This window comes from Tachyglossus aculeatus, chromosome 1, assembly GCF_015852505.1.
Source record: "Tachyglossus aculeatus isolate mTacAcu1 chromosome 1, mTacAcu1.pri, whole genome shotgun sequence".
NCBI lineage: Eukaryota > Metazoa > Chordata > Mammalia > Monotremata > Tachyglossidae > Tachyglossus > Tachyglossus aculeatus.
In genome coordinates, this window is record NC_052066.1 from 88427061 (window position 1) to 88449212 (window position 22152).

Here is a 22152-nt window from a genome sequence, read left to right on the forward strand (position 1 = left end):
ATTTTAAAAAGAAACAATTAAAGAGCCTTGTGTGTCCTCTCCCTGAGGAAAATGTTTGGAGAGCCCAGATTTGCAGTACTGATCCCCCAGGAGGTTACTGGTAATCTTGACTCTACCACGTGCCTGCTGGGTAACCTTGAATAAGTTGCTTAACTTCTCCATGCCTCAGTTTCCTCACCTGTAAAATGGGGATTCAATACCTGTTCCCCGTCAGACTGTGAGTCTTGTGTGGGTTAGAGATTGTATCTGAATGCATTTTTTTATGGCATTTATTAAGTGCTTAATATGTGCAAAGCACTGTTTTAAGTGCTGGGGAGGTTACAAGGTGATCAAGTTGTCCCACAGGGGGCTCACAGTCTTAATCCCCATTTTACAGATGAGGTAACTGAGGCACAGAGAAGTGACTTGCCCAAAGTCACTCAGCTGGCAATTGGCGGAGCCGGGATTTGAACCCACGAGCTCTGACTCCAAAGCCCGTGCTTTTTCCACTGAGCCACACTGCTTCTCTTGTATCTACTCCAGTGCTTGGCACATAGTAGGTGCTTCACAAATAACCACAATTCTTTATCTGGTAGTCCTGATATCTGGGCTTTAATGAGAAAGTCATGGACCATCTAGAACCCTCTCCCAGAAATACCCCCCTCAACAGAGTGACTGTCCAGGATACTTTGGGGGGGGACAGAGTGGAGGAGAGGGTCACTGGGAAAGATGAGGAATTCATTCATTCATTCAATTCATTCAGTCGTACTTATTGAGCACTTACTATGCGCCAAGCACTGAACTAAGCACTTGGGAGAGTACGCTATAATAATATAACAATAAACAGACACATTTCCTACCCATAACGAGCTTAGTCAGGAGCTTACAGCCCAGAAGGGGAAATCCCATGTGACCCAGGAATCAATCAATCGTATTTATTGAGCATTTACTTTGTGCAGAGCATTCTATTAAGCGCTTGGGAAAGTACAGTATAGCCAAGTTGATAGACACAGACCCTGCCCACAGCAAGCTTACGGCCTAGAGGAGCAACAAGCCAGTCTGCTGTTCTTGCAAATCAATCAATCGAATGTATTTACTGAGCATTTACTTTTTGCAGAGCCCTGAACTAAGTACTTGGGAGGGTATAGAGGCGACAGACTAGATCCAGGAAAATCCACGGCTCCTTCCCCAATCTTTCCCAGAAACAAGAGCAGGGGGGAGTGCTGGAGTTTACCCAGAACCTCCACAGCCAGAAGTGAGACTCCAGAAGTTCCGGGGTTCGTACTAAATCATGCAACCCAGACTCTTTGGGAAAATATTGGCAAATCCAGATAAGCTGTACAGTGCGTGCTATGATCTTGAGTATACCGCACTGCTTTGAACAAAGCGTCCATTTTTCCCTGGAAGTCTTTGATTTGGTGCTCAGCTCAGTCTTTCTGGAAAAGTTTCTCTGTGTTTGTCTTTGTGTTCCTGAGTGTGTGTCTGTGTGTGCGTGCATGCACGTGCGTACGTGCGTGCGTTCGTCCATACCTGCCAGTGTACCTGTCTATCGGTGTGATGTGTGTAGCACGTGTACTTTTATAGATCAGTGTAGCCAAGTGGAAAGAGCCCGGGCTGGGAGTCAGAGGACCTGGGTTCTAATTCCAGCTCCACCACTTAACTGTGGTATTTGTTAAGCACTTACTATGTACCAAGCTCTTACTATGTACCAGGCACTGTTCTAAGTTCTGGGGTGGATGCAAGCCAATCGAGTCAGACCCAGTCCCTGTTCTATGCGGGGACACAGTCTCAATCCCCATTCTACCAATGAGGTAACTGAGACCCAGAGAAGTGAAGTGACTTGTCCAAGGTCACACAGCAGACAAATGGTGGAGCCAGGATTAGAACCCATGACCTTCTCACTCCCAGGCCCATGCTCTATCCATTATGCCATGTTGCACCACTTTCATTCATTCATTCAATCGTATTTATTGAGCACTTACTGTATGCACAGTGTGTGACCATGTACTTAACTTCGCTGAATCTAAGTTCCCTCATCTGTAAAATGAGGATCCAATCCCTGTTCTCCCGCCTACTTAAACTGCGAGCCCCGTGTGGGACAAGGACCGGGCCCAACCTGATGAACTTGGATGTACCTCAGTGCTTAGAACAGTACTTATCGATCAGTTCACTCAATCACGTTTATTCATTCCTTCAATTGTATTTATTGAGCGCTTACTGTGTGCAGAGCACTGTACTACTACTACTACTACTACTACTACTACTACTACTAATAATAATGTCATTTATTAAGCGCTTACTATGTGCAAAGCACTGTTCTAAGTGCTGGGAAGGTTATAAGGTGATCAGGTTGTCCCACGAGGTGCTCATAGTCAATCCCCATTTTACAGATGTGGGAACTGAGGCACAGAGAAGTGAAGTGACTTGTCCAAAGTCACACAGCTGACAGGCGGTGGAGCCGGGATTTGAACCCATGACCTCTGACTCCAGAGCCCAGGCTCTTTCCACTGAGCCACGCTAAGCACTTGGGAAGTACAAGTTGGCAGCATATAGAGATGGTTCCTACCCAACAGCGGGCTCACAGGGGAATTATTGAATGTTTCCTGAGTGCAGAACACTGTACTAAGCACTTGGGATAGTACAATAGAACAGAGTTGGTAGACACGTTCCTTGCCCACAGTGAGTTTATAGTCTAGAGGGGGAGACAGGCATTAATATAAATTAGAGATAGGTACATAAGTGCTGTGGGGCTGGGGCAGGGAGGGGGAGGAGAAAAAGGATACAAATCCATGCACAAAGGAGGGCTTCTTGGAGGAGATGGGCTTTTAATATGGTTTTGAAGGTGGGGACAGCGATCATCTATCGGATATGAAGGAAGGAGGACAGCCCAGGCCAGAGGCGGGATGTGGGCAAGGAGTCAGTGAGGGGGTAGATGAGATTGAGATACAGTGGGTAGACTGGTACCCACTGAAACAGTGTGGCTCAGTGGGAAGAGCAAGGGCTTTGGAGCCAGAGGTCATGGGTTCGAATCCCGGCTCCGCCACATCTGCTGTGTGACCTTGGGCAAGTCACTTAACTTCTCTGAGCCTCAGTTATCTCATCTGTAAAATGGGGATTGACTGTGAGCCCCACGTGGGACAACCTGATCGCCTTGTATCCCCCAGCGCTTAGAACAGTGCTTTGCACATAGTAAGCGCTTAACAAATGTCATTATTATTATTATTATTACTGGTGTTAGAGGAGTGAAGTGTGTGGACTGGATTGTAGTCGGAAAACAGCGAGGCAAGATATGAAGGGGCAGGGTGATTGAGTGTGTTTAAGCCAATGGCAAGGAGTTGCTGTTTGATTCAGAGAAGCAGCGTGGCTCAGTGGAAAGAGCAAGGGCTTTGGAGTCAGAGGTCATGGGTTCAAATCCCGGCTCCACCAACTGCCAGCTGTGTGACTTTGGGCAAGTCACTTAACTTCTCTGGGCCTCAGTTACCTCATCTGGAAAATGGGGATTAAAACTGTGAGCCCCCCGTGGGACAACCTGATCACTTTGTAACTTCCCCAGCGCTTAGAACAGTGCTTTGCACATAGTAAGCACTTAACAAATACCATCATCATCATTATTATTATTATTATTATTCAGAAGTGGATGGGCAACCACTGGAGGTTCTTGAGCGATGAGGGGAGACAGGAGGCAGGGAGGTCAGCAAGGTGGCTGAGGCAGAAATCAAGGTAGGATAGGATAAGTGTTTGGACTATCATGGTAGCAGTTTGGATGGAGAGGAAGGGTGGGATTTTAGTGATGTGAAAGTTGAACCAACCGGATTTTGTCACAGATTGAATATAATAATAATAATGACGGTATTTGTTAAGCGCTTACTTTGTGCCAAGCACTGTTCTAAGCGCTGGGGAGGTGATCAGGTTGTCCCACGTGGAGCTCACAGTTTTAATCCCCATTTTACAGATTAGGTAACTGAGGCCCAGAGAAGTTAAGTGACTTCCCCAAAGTCACACAGCTGACAGTTTGCAGAGCTGGCATTTGAACCTGTGACCTCCGGCTCCAAAGCTCTTTCCACTGTGGGTTGAAAGAGAGAGAGGAGTTGAGGATAATGCCAAGGTTAAGGGATTGAGAGACTGGGAGGATAGTGGTACTGTCTACAGTGATTGGAAAATCTGAGGGAGGACAGGGCTTGGATGGGAAGATGAGGACTTCCTTTTTGGACATGTTATGTTTGAGGTGTCAGTGGGACACCCAAGTAGAGATGTCCTGAAGGCAGGAAGAAATGTGAACCTGCGGAGAGAGTGATCAGCAGCGTGGCTCAGTGGAAAGAGCCCGGGCTTTGGAGTCAGAGGTCATCGGTTCAAATCCCGGCTCTGCCACTTGTCAGCTGTGTGACTTTGGGCAAGTCACTTCACTTCTCTGTGCCTCAGTTACCTCATCTGTAAAATGGGGATGAAGACTGTGAGCCCCACGTGGGACAACCTGATCACCTTGTAAACTCCCCAGCGCTTAGAACAGTGCTTTGCACATAGTAAGCGCTTAATAAAAATACCATTATTATTATAATTATAATCAAATAATAATAGTAATAATAATAATGGTATTTGTTAAGCACTTACTATGTACCAGGCACTGTTCTAAGCACTGGGTTAGATACAAGTTAATTAGGTTGGCGGTAGTAGCTGTCCCACATGGGGCTACCAGTCTTAATCCCAGTTTTACAGATGAGATAACTGAGGCACGGAGAAGTTAAGTGACTGGCCCAAGGTCACATAGCAGACATACGGCAGAGCGGGGATTAAAACCCGGCTCCTTCTGACTCCCTGGATCATGCTCTATTTACTAAGCCAGGCTGTGGGTAAATTGGGAATCACCCCCAGATAGGATACTTGAAGCCGTGGGAGCGAAGGAGTTCTCCAAGTTAGTGGGTGTAGATGGAGAGTAGATGGGGACACAAAACTGAGCCTTGAGGCGACCCACATTTAGAGGGTGGGAAGTAGGAGAAGCCCTCCAAAGGGACCGAGAATGAGCGGACAGAGAGATAGGAGGAGAAGCAGGAGAGGATAGTGTCAGTGAAGCCTATTTGGGATGTTTCTTTTAGACTGTGAGCCCACTATTGGGTAGGGACTGTCTCTATATGTTGCCATCTTGTACTTCCCAAGCGCTTAGTACAGTGCTCTGCACACAGTAAGCGCTCAATAAATACGATTGATGATGATGATGATGTTTCCAAGAGAAGGGGGTGGTGGACAGTGTCGAAGACAGCTGGGAGGTAGAGGAAGATTAGGGTAAAACTGGAGACCTTTGCATTTGCAAAATCAATCAATCAATCAATCGTATTTATTGAGTGCTTACTGTGTGCAGAGCACTGGACTAAGCGCTTGGGAAGTACAAGTTGGCAACATATAGAGACGGTCCCTACCCAACCGTGGGCTCACAGTCTAAAAGGGGGAGACGGAGAACAAAACCAAACATATCAACAAAATAAAATAAATAGAATAGATAAGTACAAGTAAAATAAATAGAGTAATAAATATGTACAAATGTGTATACATATATACAGGTGCTGTGGGGAAGGGAAGGAGGTAAGGCGGGGAGGATGGAGAGGGGGAGGAGGGGGAGAGGAAGGAATCCAGGAAGGCCTCCTGGAGGAGGTGGCTCCCAGTAGGGCCTTGAAGGGAGGAAGAGAGCTAGCTTGGCAGATGGGCTGAGGGAGGGTATTCCAGGCCAGGGGGAGGACGTGGGCTGGGGGTCGACGGCGGGACAGGCGAGAACGAGGCATGGTGACTATAGTGTATAGTATAGTGTGTGTATATATATGTATATATATATACATATAGCGTATAAATACTATATATATAGTGTATATATGTATATATATATACACATATATATGTATATATAGTGTATATATACTATATATAGTGTATATAGCATATATATGTGTATATATATATACATAGTGCACTTTAACACTAGTTATGATGGCAGGCTGAGCTTCTTTCATTTCTTAAATTCTAAAAGTCCCAAATCCCCATCTCAGAATCACACTTGGAGAGTTTCTAGTCCTCTTCCAGTCTCGGCTATGGGAGGGAGAGTCAAGCAGGGGCCTGTCCATTCCATTCGTAGTTTGGCCAATGGCTAGTGAGTGGAAGACAATCTGCTACAAGTCAAAACTCACCTGCACTGGGCAGCAGCAGCGTGGGAGAGAGTCGAGGGCAGAGACTCAACTTTATGGCATGGAAGAAACCATTTCCATATTTTTACTAAGAAAACTCTATGGATACACTTCCAGAACGATTGCAAATGGAGGTGGGGTGTTCTGGGAGCGATATATCCATGGAGTCGCTGTGGGTCGAAAACGACTCGACAGCATATGAGAAAACAAAATTCCCAACAGAATGTCCTCTGTTTCCTCTTTTCTGTGCCTCTATTCTATCACCATCTTCCCATCGTGGTCAGTTGCGGCCAATTCCATTTAGTATATCTGAAAATGTTTTCCCGGGAGAATAATGACAAGCTAATTACATAAATAGTTGCTAACCCCTGAGTGGAGTCTTTGCACTCAATCAAATTTAGCTTAATTTTATCTCCCATGGTTTCTATTTCTAGATATTTTCAGTTTTCCAATACAATACAATTTATTTTTAACCCCAAACAGTCCTTGAAAAAAAATTGCACACAATGTGCCATAATTAAAAATAGGACAAGAGATAACACTTTATAAGGCTGCAGGAAACAACCTTTCAAAGGGATCACAATTTTAAAAACAAATAGACTAACAATAAATATTCCTGCAGACTAATTATGAGGAACAAGGGAAAGAACAGATTCCTGCAATATTCCTAGATTTTTAACCAAGCGTGATGATGATGAAACAATTGAGAAGCCTGGACTGGGAGTCAGAAGGACCTGGCTTTTAATCCTGGCTCCACCACTGGTCTACTGGGTGACTTTGGGCAAGTCACTTCACTTTTCTGGGTCTCAGTTACTTTTATCTGTAAAATGGGGATTAAGGCAGTGAGCCCTATGTCGGACATGGATTTTGTACAGTACAATTAACTTATATATACCTCAGTGCTTAGAACAGTGTCTGGCACCTAGGAAGCACTTAGCAAATACCATTTAAAGGCCAACAAAGAAAAGCTTTGACCCTGCGACTTCAGGACCGAGGACCATCACGGTGGAAGTGATGAAAACTCTCCTGTCCCTATTAGAGTGCAACAAGCTAGCTGGCAGGCAGGAGTGCAGCATGTTTTTCATGTGCAGAACTCAAAAAAACCATGGGAGAGGGCAAATGCTGTACCCTAACCCCTTCTAGACTGTGAGCCCATTGTGGGCAGGGACTATCTCTATTTGTTCCTGAATTGTACTTCCCAAGCGCTTAGTACAGTGCTCTGTACACAGTAAGCACTCAATAAATACGATTGATTGAATGAATGAATGAACATCCAGCAGGGGATAGTAGCCAGTCAGTCAATTGTATTTACTGAGCGCTTACTTTGTGCAGAACACTGTTCTAAGAGCTTGGGAGAGTACAGTACAACAATAAGCATCATCATCAATCATCATCAATTGTATTTATTGAGCGCTTACTATGTGCAGAGCACTGTACTAAGCGCTTGGGAAGTACAAATTGGCAACATATAGAGACAGTCCCTACCCAACAGTGGGCTCACAGTCTAAAAGGGGGAGACAGAGAACAAAACCAAACATACTAACAAAATAAAATAAATAGAATAGATATGTACAAGTAAAATAAATAAATAGAGTAATAAATATGTACAAACATATATACATATATACAGGTGCTGTGGGGAAGGGAAGGAGGTAAGATGCGGGGGATGGAGGGGGCAGACACATTCCCTGCCCACAACAAACTTACAGCCTAGGGAACTGTAAGGACTCTAGAGGATAGTAATAATAATAATGATTATGGTACCTAATGTACCAAGCATTGTTCTAAGCTAAGCGCTTACGCTGTACCAAGCACTGTTCTAAGCTAAGCACTTACTATGTACCAAGCACTGTTCTAAGCACTGGGGATGATACAGGTTAATCATGTTGGACACAGTCGCTGTCCGTCATGGGGCTCACATTCTCATCCTCATTTTCCAGAAGAGGTAACTGGGACACAGAGAAGTTAAGTGACTTGCCCATGGTCGCACAGCAGATGTGGCCGAACTGGGATTAGAATCCAAGTCCTTCTGACTCCCAAACCCATGCTCTATCCACTAGGCCCTGCTGCTTCCTGTAGCCGCCGTTCCTATTTTTCAGGGTTCCCAAGGGGCCTGTCCACCTTGCAGGATGTCCCAGGTGCTTCTCGGGCTAGAAACCTTGACCCCTGAAGGCATAGCTCTAGCAGCAGAAAGGGAACTCAAACCTAGGTCTCCCATTTCCCGTGGCAGTGCTCTTTCCACTGGACCAACTTCAGGCATTAACTAAGAATAACATCACAATGGCCAGATTTGATCATTCTAGCAACCTGATAAAACACTCTCTTGGACAGGTTTCCTGAAGGAGGGAAAAAAAACACACTCAAGTTTTCATCAGGACCATTTCCTTTCCCTGCTTTCCCCTCCTCCTCTTTCCCCCATCACTCACACTTTACAGGCAAAGGGCTGTAGAAAGATGAGGTCATCAACCTGTGCTTCCATGTCACTTTTTGCATGACTTCTTTCCCGACTCTTACCTCCTTTCCCTTCCTTTCCAGGAATAGTATTTAGTCCAGTGCTCTGCACACAGTAAAACCTCAATAAATGTCACTGAATGGCTGCCTAAGCAGCAAGAACCGCTTGACTGGAGCTGTCAGGCGTCTGAGGGTTGCCCATATGATCCATTCAGTTGTTAATTGTTAAACTTTGAATTGCTTATAGTCTTTCTTATTTATTCCCATCTTCTCTGCCTGTCTTTCCCCAGTTATAGTGGGAATGAGCCTCATCCATGCCTGAATTATCCTGGATCTACCTAGTGCTTATGTTGCCAACTTGTACTTCCCAAGTGCTTAGTACAGTGCTCTGCACACAGTAAGCGCTCAATAAATACGATTGATTGATTGATTGATTAGAGCACCAACAAAAAGAGGAGCAGCATAGCTCAATGGAAAGACCCTTGGCCCTGTGGAGGTCAGAGGTCCTGGGTTCTGATCCTAGTCCAGCCACTTACCTGCTGTGTGACTTTGGGCAAGTCACTTCACTTCTCTGTACTTCAACTGTAAAATGGGATCAATAGCAGTTCTTCCTCCTACTTAGGCTACAAGTCTATTTGGGCCTGGATTGTCTTGATCCTACAAATGCTTGGCACATAGAAAGCACTTAACAAATATCACTATTATCACTATTTTTACTATTATTGTGCTTAGTAAATACAATAGATATATAATTTTAATGCACTTTGGTTTACTCCTACTATTACTCCTACTACTAGTAATGATAATAGTGGTGTTTGTTAAACACAGTGCCAAGTTCACCTCGGGGTTGGCATTTGTATGTTCTTGAGAGGCACACCTGGTATCATAAAAAAATGATATGTAGTTTGTGGGCTGTAGTTTTCCAGTGCTTACTTTTTTAATATTTGTGAGGCACTTACTATGTGACAGGCACTGTAATAAACACTGGGGTAGAATCAAGCTAATCAGATTGGAAACAGTCTCTGTCCCACATAGGGCTCACAGTCTTAATCCCCATTTTCCAGGATGAGGTAACTGAGGCACAGAGAAGTGAAGCGATTTGCCCAAGGTCACACAGCAGACAACTGGCAGAGCAGGGATTAGAGAAGGATTAGATTAGGACTGGAGAAGCGGTGAGGCTCAATGGAAAGAGCCCGGGCTTTGGAGTCAGAGGTCATGGGTTCAAATCCCGGCTCCGCCAATTGTCAGCTGGGTGACTTTGGGCAAGTCACTTCACTTCTCTGGGCCTCAGTTACCTCATCTGTAAAATGGGGATTAAGATTGTGAGCCCCACGTGGGACAACTTGATCGCTTTGTATCCCCCCAGAGCTTAGAACAGTGCTTTGCACATAGTAAGCACTTAACAAATACTGTTATTATTATTATTATTATTAGAACCCTGGTCCTTCTGCCTCCCAGGACCAAGCTCTGTCCACTAGACCACACTGCTTCTCATGGCCTAGTGGCTATTCTAGTGTTAGTGCTATTCTAGATAATACTACTACTACTAATAATGATAATAATAATAATAATGAGGGTACTTGTTAAGTACTTACTATGTGCCAAGCACTGTTCTAAGCAATAAAGGAGAACACTTAGAACAGTGCTTGGCACATAGTAAGTGCTTAACAAATACACTCATTATTATTATAAGGTAATCAGGTTGTCCCATGTGGGGCTCACAGTCTTAATCCCCATTTTACAGATGAGGTAACTGAGGCACAAAGAAGTTAAGTGACTTGCCCAAAGCCACACAGCTGACAATTTACGGAGCTGGGATTAGAACCCAAACACAACCCCTGACTCCCAAGCTCGTGCTCTTTCCACTGAGCCACGCCGCTACGAAATATCAGCGTGCCGGCCTCGGGTAGTAGTCGCCAGTGAAAGGACAGTTTGAAATGTTGGCCGTGGTTCAATTGTAAGAATAAAGCCAATAGTGCTTGCCTTGGTATTTTTCTGGCCTAAATTACATACTGCAGAAGCTGTAAATATTTGTAAATACCCTACAAGTATTTATCCCACTCATGTCTTATTTAAAAATAACTGGGCCATTTGCACGTTGAAAAGTTCCCTCCCCTAGAAACAGTGACATAAAAGGGATTTTAGTTGAGGCTTCCCTTTGGACCCCTGCCTTGGAATCTCCTCTCTGTCTTGGGGTCCCCAGAAAAATCAGGCACGCTATCGAGTCATTCCAAAAATTATTTCATGAGGCGAGTTAAGCCTTCCTTCACATTTGTCTCTTTCGAAACTAGTCTAAAAGTCCTGTTGAAACCGAAGAATTTCCTAGCAGAAGTTCCCCATCTGACATAATGAATTTAATCAAGCCATTCGGAATGCCACTTTTCAATGCGTATGGTGCACATGAGTAACTTTTCTATTACTGTATTTTTTTGTATAATCTTTTTATAGATTGCTGGGGAAAATGTAAACAAAGCTCCCTTCGTGGTATAATCTGGTAGCTGTAGCTTTCAGTTCCTATATTCTGAAATCCTGATCACAACAGGACGCAAATATTTAGAATGCTTAGCAACAATGTATTTGCATTGGTGATGGAAATGAGTGTATTACCCAACAGAACAATACATTAAATGAAAATACTTTGTATGGGTAAAATGTTTTCAAAATATAGCTGCTAAATCATGTTTATCAACAAAAGAGTTGAGAGTTATAAACAATAGAGGAACAAGAGAAACACTGTAACTTAGTGGACAGAGCACGGGACTGGGAATCGGAATGACCCGAGTTCTAATCCCAGCTCTGTCGCTTGTCTTTTGTGTGACCTCGGGCAAGTCACTTCACTTTTCTGTGCCTCAGTTACCTCATCTGGAAAATGGGGATTAAGACTGTGAGTTCTTGGTGGGCAGGGACTGTTTCCAACCCAGTTTCCTTCTATCTACCTCAGCGCTTCATACGGTACCTGAAAAACAGTAAGTGCTTAACAAATACCACAATCATCATCAAAATATTTCTTTTTAAAAATAAATATACATTTCTCCTCACTGCATGCCATAGCTATAAGAAATTTCCCAAGTATTCGCATCTGAAGCTAATATGCTTTGGATTTTGGGAAAGTCTATTGGCCGATCCTGCTAATATAACAAAGCAAGACTCTTACCCTAGACTGGCTTGAGTATTTTGGTTGAAGATTCTGACTCTATTACACCATTCCAAATGGCATACCTTCTACTGCCCATTTGACAATTGTTATACTTTTTTATTGTGTTCGTTAAGCATTTACTATGTGCCAAGCATTGGTCTGAGTACTGTGAGTTTTTAGCCTTTTAGACTGTGAGCCCACTGTTGGGCAGGGACTGTCTCTATATGTTGCCAATTTGTACTTCCCAAGCGCTTAGTACAGTGTTCTGCACATAGTAAGCGCTCAATAAATACGATTGATGATGTTGATGATGATACTGGGGTAGATACAAGTTAATCTGGTTGAACACAGTGCCTTCCCACGGGGGGCTCACGGACTAAGTAGGAATAAGAATGGGCATTGAACCCCAGTTTTACAATTGAAGAAACTGAGGCACAGATATGATAATAATAATGATGATGATGGCATTTATTAAGTGCTTACTATGTGCAAAGCACTGTTCTAAGTGCTGGGGAGGTTACAAGGTGATCAGGTTGTCCCAAAGGGGGCTGACAATCTTAATCCCCATTTTACAGATGAGGTAACTGAGGCACAGAGAAGTGTAGTGACTTGCCCAAAGTCACACAGCTGACAATTGGCAGAGCAGGATTTGAACCCATGACCTCTGACTCCAAAGCCCGGGCTCTTTTTACTGAGCCACGCTGCTTCTCATGTTTAGTGACTTGTCTGAGGTCATACGGCAGGCCGATGACGGAGTTGGAATTGCAACCTAGGTCCTCTGATGCCCAAGCTCTTCCCACTAAACCCCACTGCTTCAAACTGGGTAAAGGGAGGATAGGGCATATTGGGAAGTAAAATGAATTAAAGCGCTCCAGCTTTTAAATGCCTCCATACTTCAAGTCCCCAAATTCTGCAGGATTTCAGCTGAGCAAGTTCCAAACAAGCTTTCCCTCCTGAACGTGGCTTTGCAAGCAGTTACAGTGAGTAAGAACAAGACCAGCCCACTGTTGGGTAGGGACTGTCTCTATATGTTGCCAACTTGTACTTCCCAAGCGCTTAATACAGTGCTCTGCACACAGTAAGCGCTCAATAAATAAGATTGATTGATTGATTGATTGACCAAGGGGTGGAGGAGGGGATCAGTACAAGGTGGGCTCATCCCTTTAGCTAGGACAGTCCTAATTCACGACATTTTCTAACTGTACATGAAAAATGAACCCGTCCTGACTAGAGAAGCAGTGTGGCCTCGTGGAAAGGGCACAGGTGGGAGCCAGAGGACCTGGGTTCTAAGCCCCCTTTGTCCACCTGCCAGCTGTGCGGCCTTGGGCAAGTCATTTAACTCCTCTGTGCCTCATTTACCTCATCTGTAAAATGGGGATTAAGATCGTGAGCCCCCTGTGGGACCACCTGATCACCTTGTAACCTCCGCAGAACTTAGAACAGTGCCTTCATCTGCAAAATGGGGATTCAAAACCTCTTCTCCCTCCTGCTAAGATCGCAAGCCCCCTGTGGGACCTGATCACCTTGCATCTACCCCTGTGCTCAGTATAGCGCTTGACACATCGCTTAACCAACACCCCAGTTATTATTATTGTTATAATTTCCTGGGATTGCATGAGGCCTCACGCTGGAGGTGCTGCTCTTATTCCTGCCTGTGGAAAGCAGGCCGAGGTGGGGTCACCTCAAGGGTGAAGAGAGGAGCTGGTGATGGCCATGGAGGAGGGGAGGGAAGGAGGCTGGCCAGGGAAGCAGGGCGGGCGAGGCTGTGAATGCCGGATATTTCATTCAGCCCCAGGGTGAAGCAGGGAGGAGGTGGTGCTGCCGCTGTTTTTGTACCCGGCCCGGCGTGCGGAGAGCACGCCGGGTTCCGGCGGAGGGGACTGCTCAAGGGTTGGCTCTTCAGCATGAAAAAGTTGCAGAGCCCTGGTTCAGAGAAACCTTGCCACTGTGGAGTGATATCTTTCGTAACCTTGCAATATGTTCAATCACCACCATCTTACAGGAGGAGTTTTTTATAGTCGTCCATCTCAGCTGTTGCCTCGTGAAACTTGAGGCCAATTGCCTCTACTTGACTGTGTAAACCTGGAACAAAAAGATACAGCTTTGTCAATTACCGTTACTTAACTACTCAGTTCCATTTATATGAAGCACACGATCCTCTGTGTTTAGACAGATGCAACAATTCTTGGAAAAAGAGGTCATTCGATTAATCCAACTATTTCTGTATTGTAGTTAATGCAGAAAGATGAAAACACTGGTTTTATTTCAGGAAAGTTTTCCTCTTTAAGAACAATGTCACATTCTTGACCTGATCAATTACTCAGAGGTGTATAAAAACATCCCCAGATCTCGCTTAGGGCTTAATAAAACGTTAGTGGTTTTATGTCAACAAAACAGCAAATCTGTGGGATTACTTTCCCACAAAACACGGATTTTTGATTGACAACTGCCAGTCAAGGCTTCTGGCAACACTTGGCTCCCTTTCCAAGGATGTTTAGCCCATGTTTCCCCACTCCTCAGTAATCACCAGTTGCCCATCCACGTCTGCATCAAACAGAATCTCCTTTTAAAGCACTCAATCACCTCGCCCCCTCCAGTATCACCTCGCTGTTCTCCTACTACAACTCATCCTGCACACTCTGCTGCTCTAATGCCAACCCACTCACTGTATCTCAATCTCATCTATCTCGCTTCCGACCTCTTCCTTACCTCCTGCCTCTGGCCTGGAACACCCTCCCTCTTCATATCCAACAGCCTCCAAAGCCTTACTGAAGGTACGTGCATCAGCCTCCTTTCTAATCTCCCAACCTCCTGTCTCTCCCCACTTCAGTCTATATTTCACTCTGCTGACCAGATTATCTTTCTACAGAAACACTCTGGCCATGCCACCCCTCCTCAAAAATCTCCAGTGGTTGTTTATCTACCTTCGTATCAAGCAAAAACTCCTCACTATTGGCTTCAAAGCTCTCCATCACCTTGCCCCTTCTTACCTCACCTCCCCTCTCACCTTCTACAGCCCAGCCCACATACTCCGCTCCTCTGGTGCTAAACTCCTCACCGTGCCTCATTCTCGCCTGTCCCGCTGTCGACCCCTGCCCCATGTCCTACCTCTGGCCTGGAATGCCCTCCCTCCTCACATCTGCCAAAATAGCACACTTCCCCCCTTCAAAACCCTACTAAAAGCTCACCTCCTCCAGGAGCCTTCCCAGACTGAGCCCCCCTTTTCCTCTGCTCCTGCTCCCCTCCCCATCACCATGACTCCCTCCCTTTGCTCTACCCCCTCCCTGCCCCACAGCACTTGTATTTATATGTACATATTTATTATTCTATTTATTTTATTAATGATGTGCATACATCTATAATTCTATTTATTTATATTGATGCCATTGATGCCTGTCTACTTGTTTTGTTGTCTGTCTCCCCCTTCTAGACTGTGAGCCCATTGTTGGGTAGGGAGCATCTCTATATGTTGCCAACCTGTACATTCCAAACACTTAGTACAGTGCTCTGCACACAGTAAGTGCTCAATAAACACAATTGAATGAATGAATGAATCTCCAAGAGCCTTCCATGACTAAGCCTTCATTTCCTCTTCTCCCACTCCCTTCTGCATCACCCATGCCCTTGGATTTGCATCTTTAATTCATACCCTCCCACAGCTCCACAATATTTATGTACATATCCATAATTTACTCATTTATATTAATGTCTGTCTCTAGATGGAAAGCTCATTGTGGGCCAGGAATGTGTCCATTATAGTGTTCTCTCCCAAGCGCTTAGTACAGTGCTCTGCACATAGTAAGCATTCAATGAGTATGATTGATGGGCTGATCTTCATCGCACCAGATAGCTTGAACTCTGAAGACTTCCTTGAGGTCACTCAGAGTGACAGCACAGGGTGACAGCAAGGTGAGAGTACCTAGAACAGTGCTTTGCACATAGTAAGCACTTAACAAATACCATCATTATCATTATTATTATTATTAAGTGAAGGGTGACAGAGGCTCAAAGTGGGAAGCAGGGGGAGAGGGACACAAGACCAAAAATACTCTACACATGAGGCCGATATGCTGTCATCAAAATCCCTGGGCAGGCCAAGAGATAAAGGCTAGTGGTTTCTTCATTTTTACTTTACTAACACCTGATATTAGACACATATTGTGTAGAAAACATTTGATTTTTGCCTAGAATCTTCCTCCAACCTGATCTCCAAGCACACCTCCCCCATGAAGACCCTTTTAATGTGTGTGGTAATCAGTGGAGTGTTCCAGACTGATAATAATAACAACAATAATAATAATAATGGCATTTGTTAAGCGCTTACTATGTGCAAAGCACTGTTCTAAGTGCTGGGGAGGGGGATATAAGGTGATCAGGTTGTCCCATGTGAGGCTCACAGCCTTAATCCCCATTTGACAGATGAGGTAACTGAGGCACAGAGAAATTAAGTGACTTGCCCAACATCACCCAGCTGACAAGTGGTGGAGCCGGGATTAGAACCCACGACCTCTGGCTCCCAAGCCCAGGCTCTTTCCACTGAGCCACACTGCTTCTCAAGGCTTTCCAGGCTGACCACATACCGGGAACGAATACTCCTCTGCAGCAAGATGTTACAATGCCTGAAACGGTACGCAGGTTTTCCTCTCTTTTTATGGTATTTGTTAGGCGCTTATTGTGTGCCCGGCACGGTACTGAACATCGAGGTAGAAACAAGCTAATCAGGTTGGATACAGTCCACGTTCCACATGCGGCTCGCAGTCTTAATCCCCATTTTACAGATGAGGGAACCGAGGCACAGAGAAGTGAAGCGACTTGCCCAAGGTCACACAGCAGACAAGAGGCGGAGCTGGGATTAGAACCCAGATCCTTCTGACTCCCAGGGCACCGCTTTCTCCACAGGGCCACACTGTTTCCCTGATCGCAGACGGACAACACCCTGGATCCCTCCCTGTAGACCATAAACTCGTGGTGGGCAGGGAACAATACTCTGTTGTATTGTACTCTCCCCAAGCACTTAGTACAGAGCTCTACACATAGTAAGTACTCAGTAAATACCATCAGTGATGATGATAGTACCCTGGGAAAGAATGAGAGAAGAACTGAGTAATTAGAGTTTACAAAGCCTTCCGGTTTGCTTTATGAAATGTCCTTTATCTGGAGCCTGCTGGGCCCGTGTGCGAGGCACTTTTTTGAGCTCCATAAACCCCTGGGAGCCAGGCAGAGAATCAGGCCTCATCTGTTTAGAATATAAATCCTTAAATTATCTTTGAAATCTACTTGGCTTCCAAAACATGTAAAGATGCATTGTTCGTCCACAGTCTTGACAGCATTCTGATAATAATAATAATAATAATAATAGTAATAATACTTGTTAAGCACTTTCCATATACCAAGCACTGTTCTAAGTACTGGGGAAGATACAAGTTAAGCAGGTTGGATACAATCCCTGTCCCGTATGAGGCTCACACTCTTAATCCTCATTTTACAGATGAGGCTCAGGGGAGCTAAGTGACTTGCCTGCGGTCACACAGCAGACGTGGCAGAGCCGGGATCAGAATCCAGGGCTGGGCTCTAACCACTAAGCCACAAAAGACATGCCTTTATACGCAATGAACAACTGGTGTGAAATGGAATTTAAAATTCAGATAAACAGGCATCAAATTGAGTTGTTGCTATGGTTTAGTTTAATATTTCCTCTCCTCAACTTTTGCTAGAACAGTTACCACAAATCCATACCATCTCTACGGCCTTCTGACCATCTGTAATATATGATTATCTCATAGCTTCCCCAGTACTTAGAACTTAAAACAGTGTTCGATGCATATAGTCAGCACTTAACAAATACTACAATTATTCTGGGGATAACCAGTCCCTATTACGAGAGATTTGAATGCATTTTTGATGGCATTTATTAAGCGCTTACTATATGCAAAGCACTGTTCTAAGTGCTGGGGACGTTACAAGGTGATCAGGTTCTCCCACCGGGGGCTCACAGTCTTAATCCCCATTTTACAGATGAGGTAACAGGCACAGAGAAGTTAAGTGACTCGCCCAAAGTTACACAGCTGACAATTGGTGGAGCCGAGATTTGAACCCATGACCTCTGACTTCAAAGCCCGTGCTCTTTCCACTGACCGAGCCATGCATTTCCACCAAGACAAAATTAGAAAGGTCAGAAGGCCTTAAATTTTAGAATCAATCTTTCCATTTGAAATGGCTGCCATGGAAATATGTCTTTTATCCTGAAAAAAAAAAAAGAACTTTAATCGACTGAACTTCAAGAAGATGGGTTGATGTTGAATTGGATGTGTAACTCTTATCTACCCCAGCACTTAGAACAATGCTTGGCACATAGTAAGCATTTAGCAAGTACCACAATTATTATTATCATTATTGTTATTAAAAGCAAATGTATTTAATTTGTGCCAGCCCATTTAAGGATTATCAAATTCAGTTGATCAGTAGTAGTAGTTTTGTTCTTTTATTATAACTATTGGAGAAGCAGCGTGGCTCATTGGAAAGAGCACAGGCTTTGGAGTCAGAGGTCATGGGTTCAAATCCCAGCTCCGCCAATTGTCAGCTGTGTGACTTTGGGCAAGTCACTTCACTTCTCTGTGCCTCAGTGACCTCATCTGTAAAATGGGGATGAAGACTGTGAGCCCCAAGTGGGACAACCTCATCACCTTGTATCCTCCCCAGGGCTTAGAACAGTGCTTTGCACATAGTAAGTGCTTAACAAATGCCATCATTATTGATGCGCGGTTATCCACAAAAAGAAATGCAAATCCTGTGTTATTTGGCATTTTGTAACTGGTCTCGAAAAACCTCATTCATTGATCACCTACTGAGAGTAAAGCACTGTATTAGGCCCTGGGGAGTATACAATAGGAATATAAGCCACAATCCTTTATTTTTTTCTTGGCATTTAAGTGCTTATGTGCCAGGCACTGTAGTAAGTGCTGAGGGAAATACAAGATAATCAGATTGAACACAGTCCCTCTCCCATAGAGCCCACTGTAATCCCCATTTTACAAATGATGTAACTGAGGCACAGATAAATTAAGTGACTTTCCCAAGGTCACACAGCAGGCCGGTGGTGGAGCCAGGATTAGAACCCAGGTCCTCTCACTCTCAGGACCAGTGCTCTTTCCACGAAGATACACAATCCCTGCCTTTAAGGAGCTTACAATAAATAAAGCAGCATAGTCCAGTGGATAAAGCATAGGCCTAGGAGACAGAAGCACCTGGGTTCTAATCCCGGTTCTGCCACTTGTCTGATGTGTGGCCTTGGGCAAGTCACTTTACTTCTCTGGGCCTCAGTTACATCATCCGTAAAATGGGGATTAAGCCTGTGAATCCCACGTGGGACAGGGACTGTGTCCAACCTGATTTGCTTGTATCAACCTCAGTGCTTAATACAGAGCCTGGCACATAGTAAGCCCTTAACAAATACCACAATTATTATTATTATCATTATGATTTTTGTTGATTACATCCTACCAGCACAAATGACCTTTTCTTAGGTATCTAGGCTAAACACTGGCTTGGAATATTTGGCATCTCCAGACTGTAAACTCATTGTGGGCAGGGAATGTGATTACCAACCCTGTTGCATTGTACTCTCCCAAGTCCTTAGAGTGCTCTGCACACAGTAAGTGCTCAATCAATACAACTGATGATGATCGAAGCTTTTGCTGGCTTTTTAAGTCTATTTTGTCAAATTCTTTTATGTTTTAGTCATTGTGTTAAAAGGAGAATGGATCTAATCTGCTGTGCATAATACATTAGTGAATAGGTTGGCCTGAGATGAGTAGTTTATGATACTTTCTTTCACCTGCAGCTTTGCTTTTCCTGGAAATTTCCCAATGCAAAGTCACATCTTGACCTTTTAAGCAAAAATTCTTAAGATGCTGCTGTTTCAAGTGAGGGTGTATTAATGGTTTACTATGCATTCCTGGGGAAAGGCAATGAACTCACTTTGTCCTCTGAAAGCTGGTGGGGGGGGGAACAGTCTCCTGTTCTATATTAAAAACAAAGTTGTGGAGATTATGCTTTAGAGAGACATTATGCCACCTGCAGAAGTCAATTCTTTTAGCTTCTGCTATGAATATTCTTGAACAGGGCTATTGTTCTATGGAGTCCTCCTCTAAGGCTAAATAATTAAACTTTAATTTCCTGTCATTCAGCATGACATTGGATTATAGAGCAAATGGCCTGAATGCCTGCAGAAAGAAAGGAAACATTGGCTTTAAACATCAAGGCAGATGCGAGGCGGAACACATGGAAACAATCCAAAATTTACAACAGCAAATTCTACTGTGATGGAACTGCTTTCTTCACAGATATTAAATAAGAAGCAAATGAATTTAGATGAAAAAAGACAAAAAAGGGCCTTTTTGGTCCCTCTTCACATGAAAACAGCTGCTTGCCAGATAGCATTTCATAGTTGCTTGATTTTTTTTGGCAGTCGTTTCAAATCACCGGGGTGTTGTATTTAAACTTCACATTCATCTTGGGAGAAAATATTAACTGTGACTTTTGAAAAAAACAAAAAAAAATTGTTGTTGTTTTCTTTTTAAACAAGAAGGGCACGAGAGTCCAAGTAAAAATCCACCCAAAGAGAAATCGCTAATATAAGACTATGCAAAAGTGAATTTCCCCAGGTACAGCCTTGTTCCAGAAGGGAGAAGGATCCAAAGAACAACAACAAAAAAGAGAGAGATGGGGGGAGAGGGGGAGTTGAATAGAATGAGAAGTCGGAGGGAAGATAAAAGATAGAGAAGCAGTGTGGCTCAGTGGCAACAGCACGGGCTTGAGAGTCAGAGGTCATGGGTTCTAATTCATTCATTCAATCGTATATATTGAGCGTTTACTGTGTGCCGAGCACTGTACTAAGCGCTTGGGAAGTACAAGTTCCGACTCCGCCACTTGTCAGCTGTGTGACTTTGGGCAAGTCACTTCTCTGTGCCTCAGTTACCTCAGCTGGAAAATGGGGATGAAGACTGTGAGCCCCACGTGGGACAACTTGATCACCTTGTATTCCCCCAGTGCTTAGAACAGGGCTTTGCACATAGTAAGTGCTTAACAAATACCATTATTATTATTATTATTATTATTAAAGATAGTAAACAACAGTGGAGAAGGATGAAGAGAAGTAAAATTGGGAAAGAAAAGGAAAGAAGGTGCAGAGACTGCAATACAATGATGGCATCGGTAGAAAATATGATCTGGCAGGGGGAATGACAGTAATCTGGACATCATCAAAGAAAATATTCTAATAATCATGATGGGAACACAAATAAGTGATTTACACTTATTTCCTGTTTAATTGGTAGCAATCCCTCAGGTCACATTGGCATCATTAAAAAAAAACACAAACTACAGAGTTCAAAAGCTTCAGGCAAAAACTCCTCACTCTCGGCTTCAAGGCTGTCCATCACCTCGCCCTCTCCTACCTCACCTCCCTTCTCTCCTTCTCCAGCCCAGCCTGCACCCTCCGCTCCCCTGCCGCTAACTTCCTCACTGGGCCTCGTTCTCGCCTGTCAATCAATCAATCAATCGTATTTATTGAGCGCTTACTTTGTGCAGAGCACTGTACTAGGTGCTTGGGAAGTACAAGTTGGCAACATATAGAGACAGTCCCTACCCAACAGTGGGCTCACAGTCGACCTTCGGCCCACGTCCTCCCCATGGTCTGGAATGCCCTCCCTCCATACATCCACCAAGCTGGCTCTCTTCCTCCCTTCAAAGCCCTACTGAGAGCTCACCTCCTCCAGGAGGCCTTCCCAGACTGAGCCCCTTCCTTCCCCTCCCCTTCTCCATCCCCCCACCCTCCCTCCTTCCCCTTCCCACAGCACCTGTATATATGTTTGTACAGATTTATTATTCTATTTGTTTTACTTGTACATATTTACCATTCTATTTATTTTATTTTGTTAATATGCTTTGTTTTGTTGCCTGTCTCCCCCTTCTCAACTGTGAGCCCGCTGTTGGGTAGGGACCGTCTCTATACGTTGCAACTTGTACTTCCCAAGCGCTTAGTACAGTGCTCTGCACACAGTAAGCGCTCAATAAATACGACTAAATGAATGAAAAGCTTTTAAAAAATGTTAAATTCATAGTGCAGCTTCACCTTCATTTATACGAAAAACATTTATTTTCATTTATAAGAACATTTTCATTTATAAGAAAAACTTGCCCTTTTGGGGAGCCAAATTTAAAATCTAAAGAAAATAGAGTCCAGTTGTGGAACCATGATCAGACTGTAGATGATTTCCTGGACTGATCAGGGCTAGCCCGATCCACTTGGCACCTTGATATTTTTTCCACAGCGATCCGACTACCTAAATGGCAAGCGTCTGCTTTGGAATTGTACGTGCTTAGCTCTTTGCCCTGCATAAAGGTAGCAACTTACTTGAA

The 22152-nt window shown here is 44.2% G+C and overlaps 1 protein-coding gene across 4 annotated transcripts in view; it reads right to left on the reverse strand.

Annotated features, from left to right (window-relative positions):
• The window catches only part of LEKR1 (leucine, glutamate and lysine rich 1), a 249753-nt gene that overhangs the window by 38372 nt on the left and 189229 nt on the right, over positions 1-22152 (reverse strand). For all 4 annotated transcript variants that reach the window (XM_038747014.1, XM_038747023.1, XM_038747032.1 and 1 more), the window contains one exon: positions 13734-13815. In XM_038747014.1, the coding sequence (XP_038602942.1) occupies positions 13734-13815 (82 nt within the window). The remainder of the gene's footprint in view (positions 1-13733; positions 13816-22152) is intronic.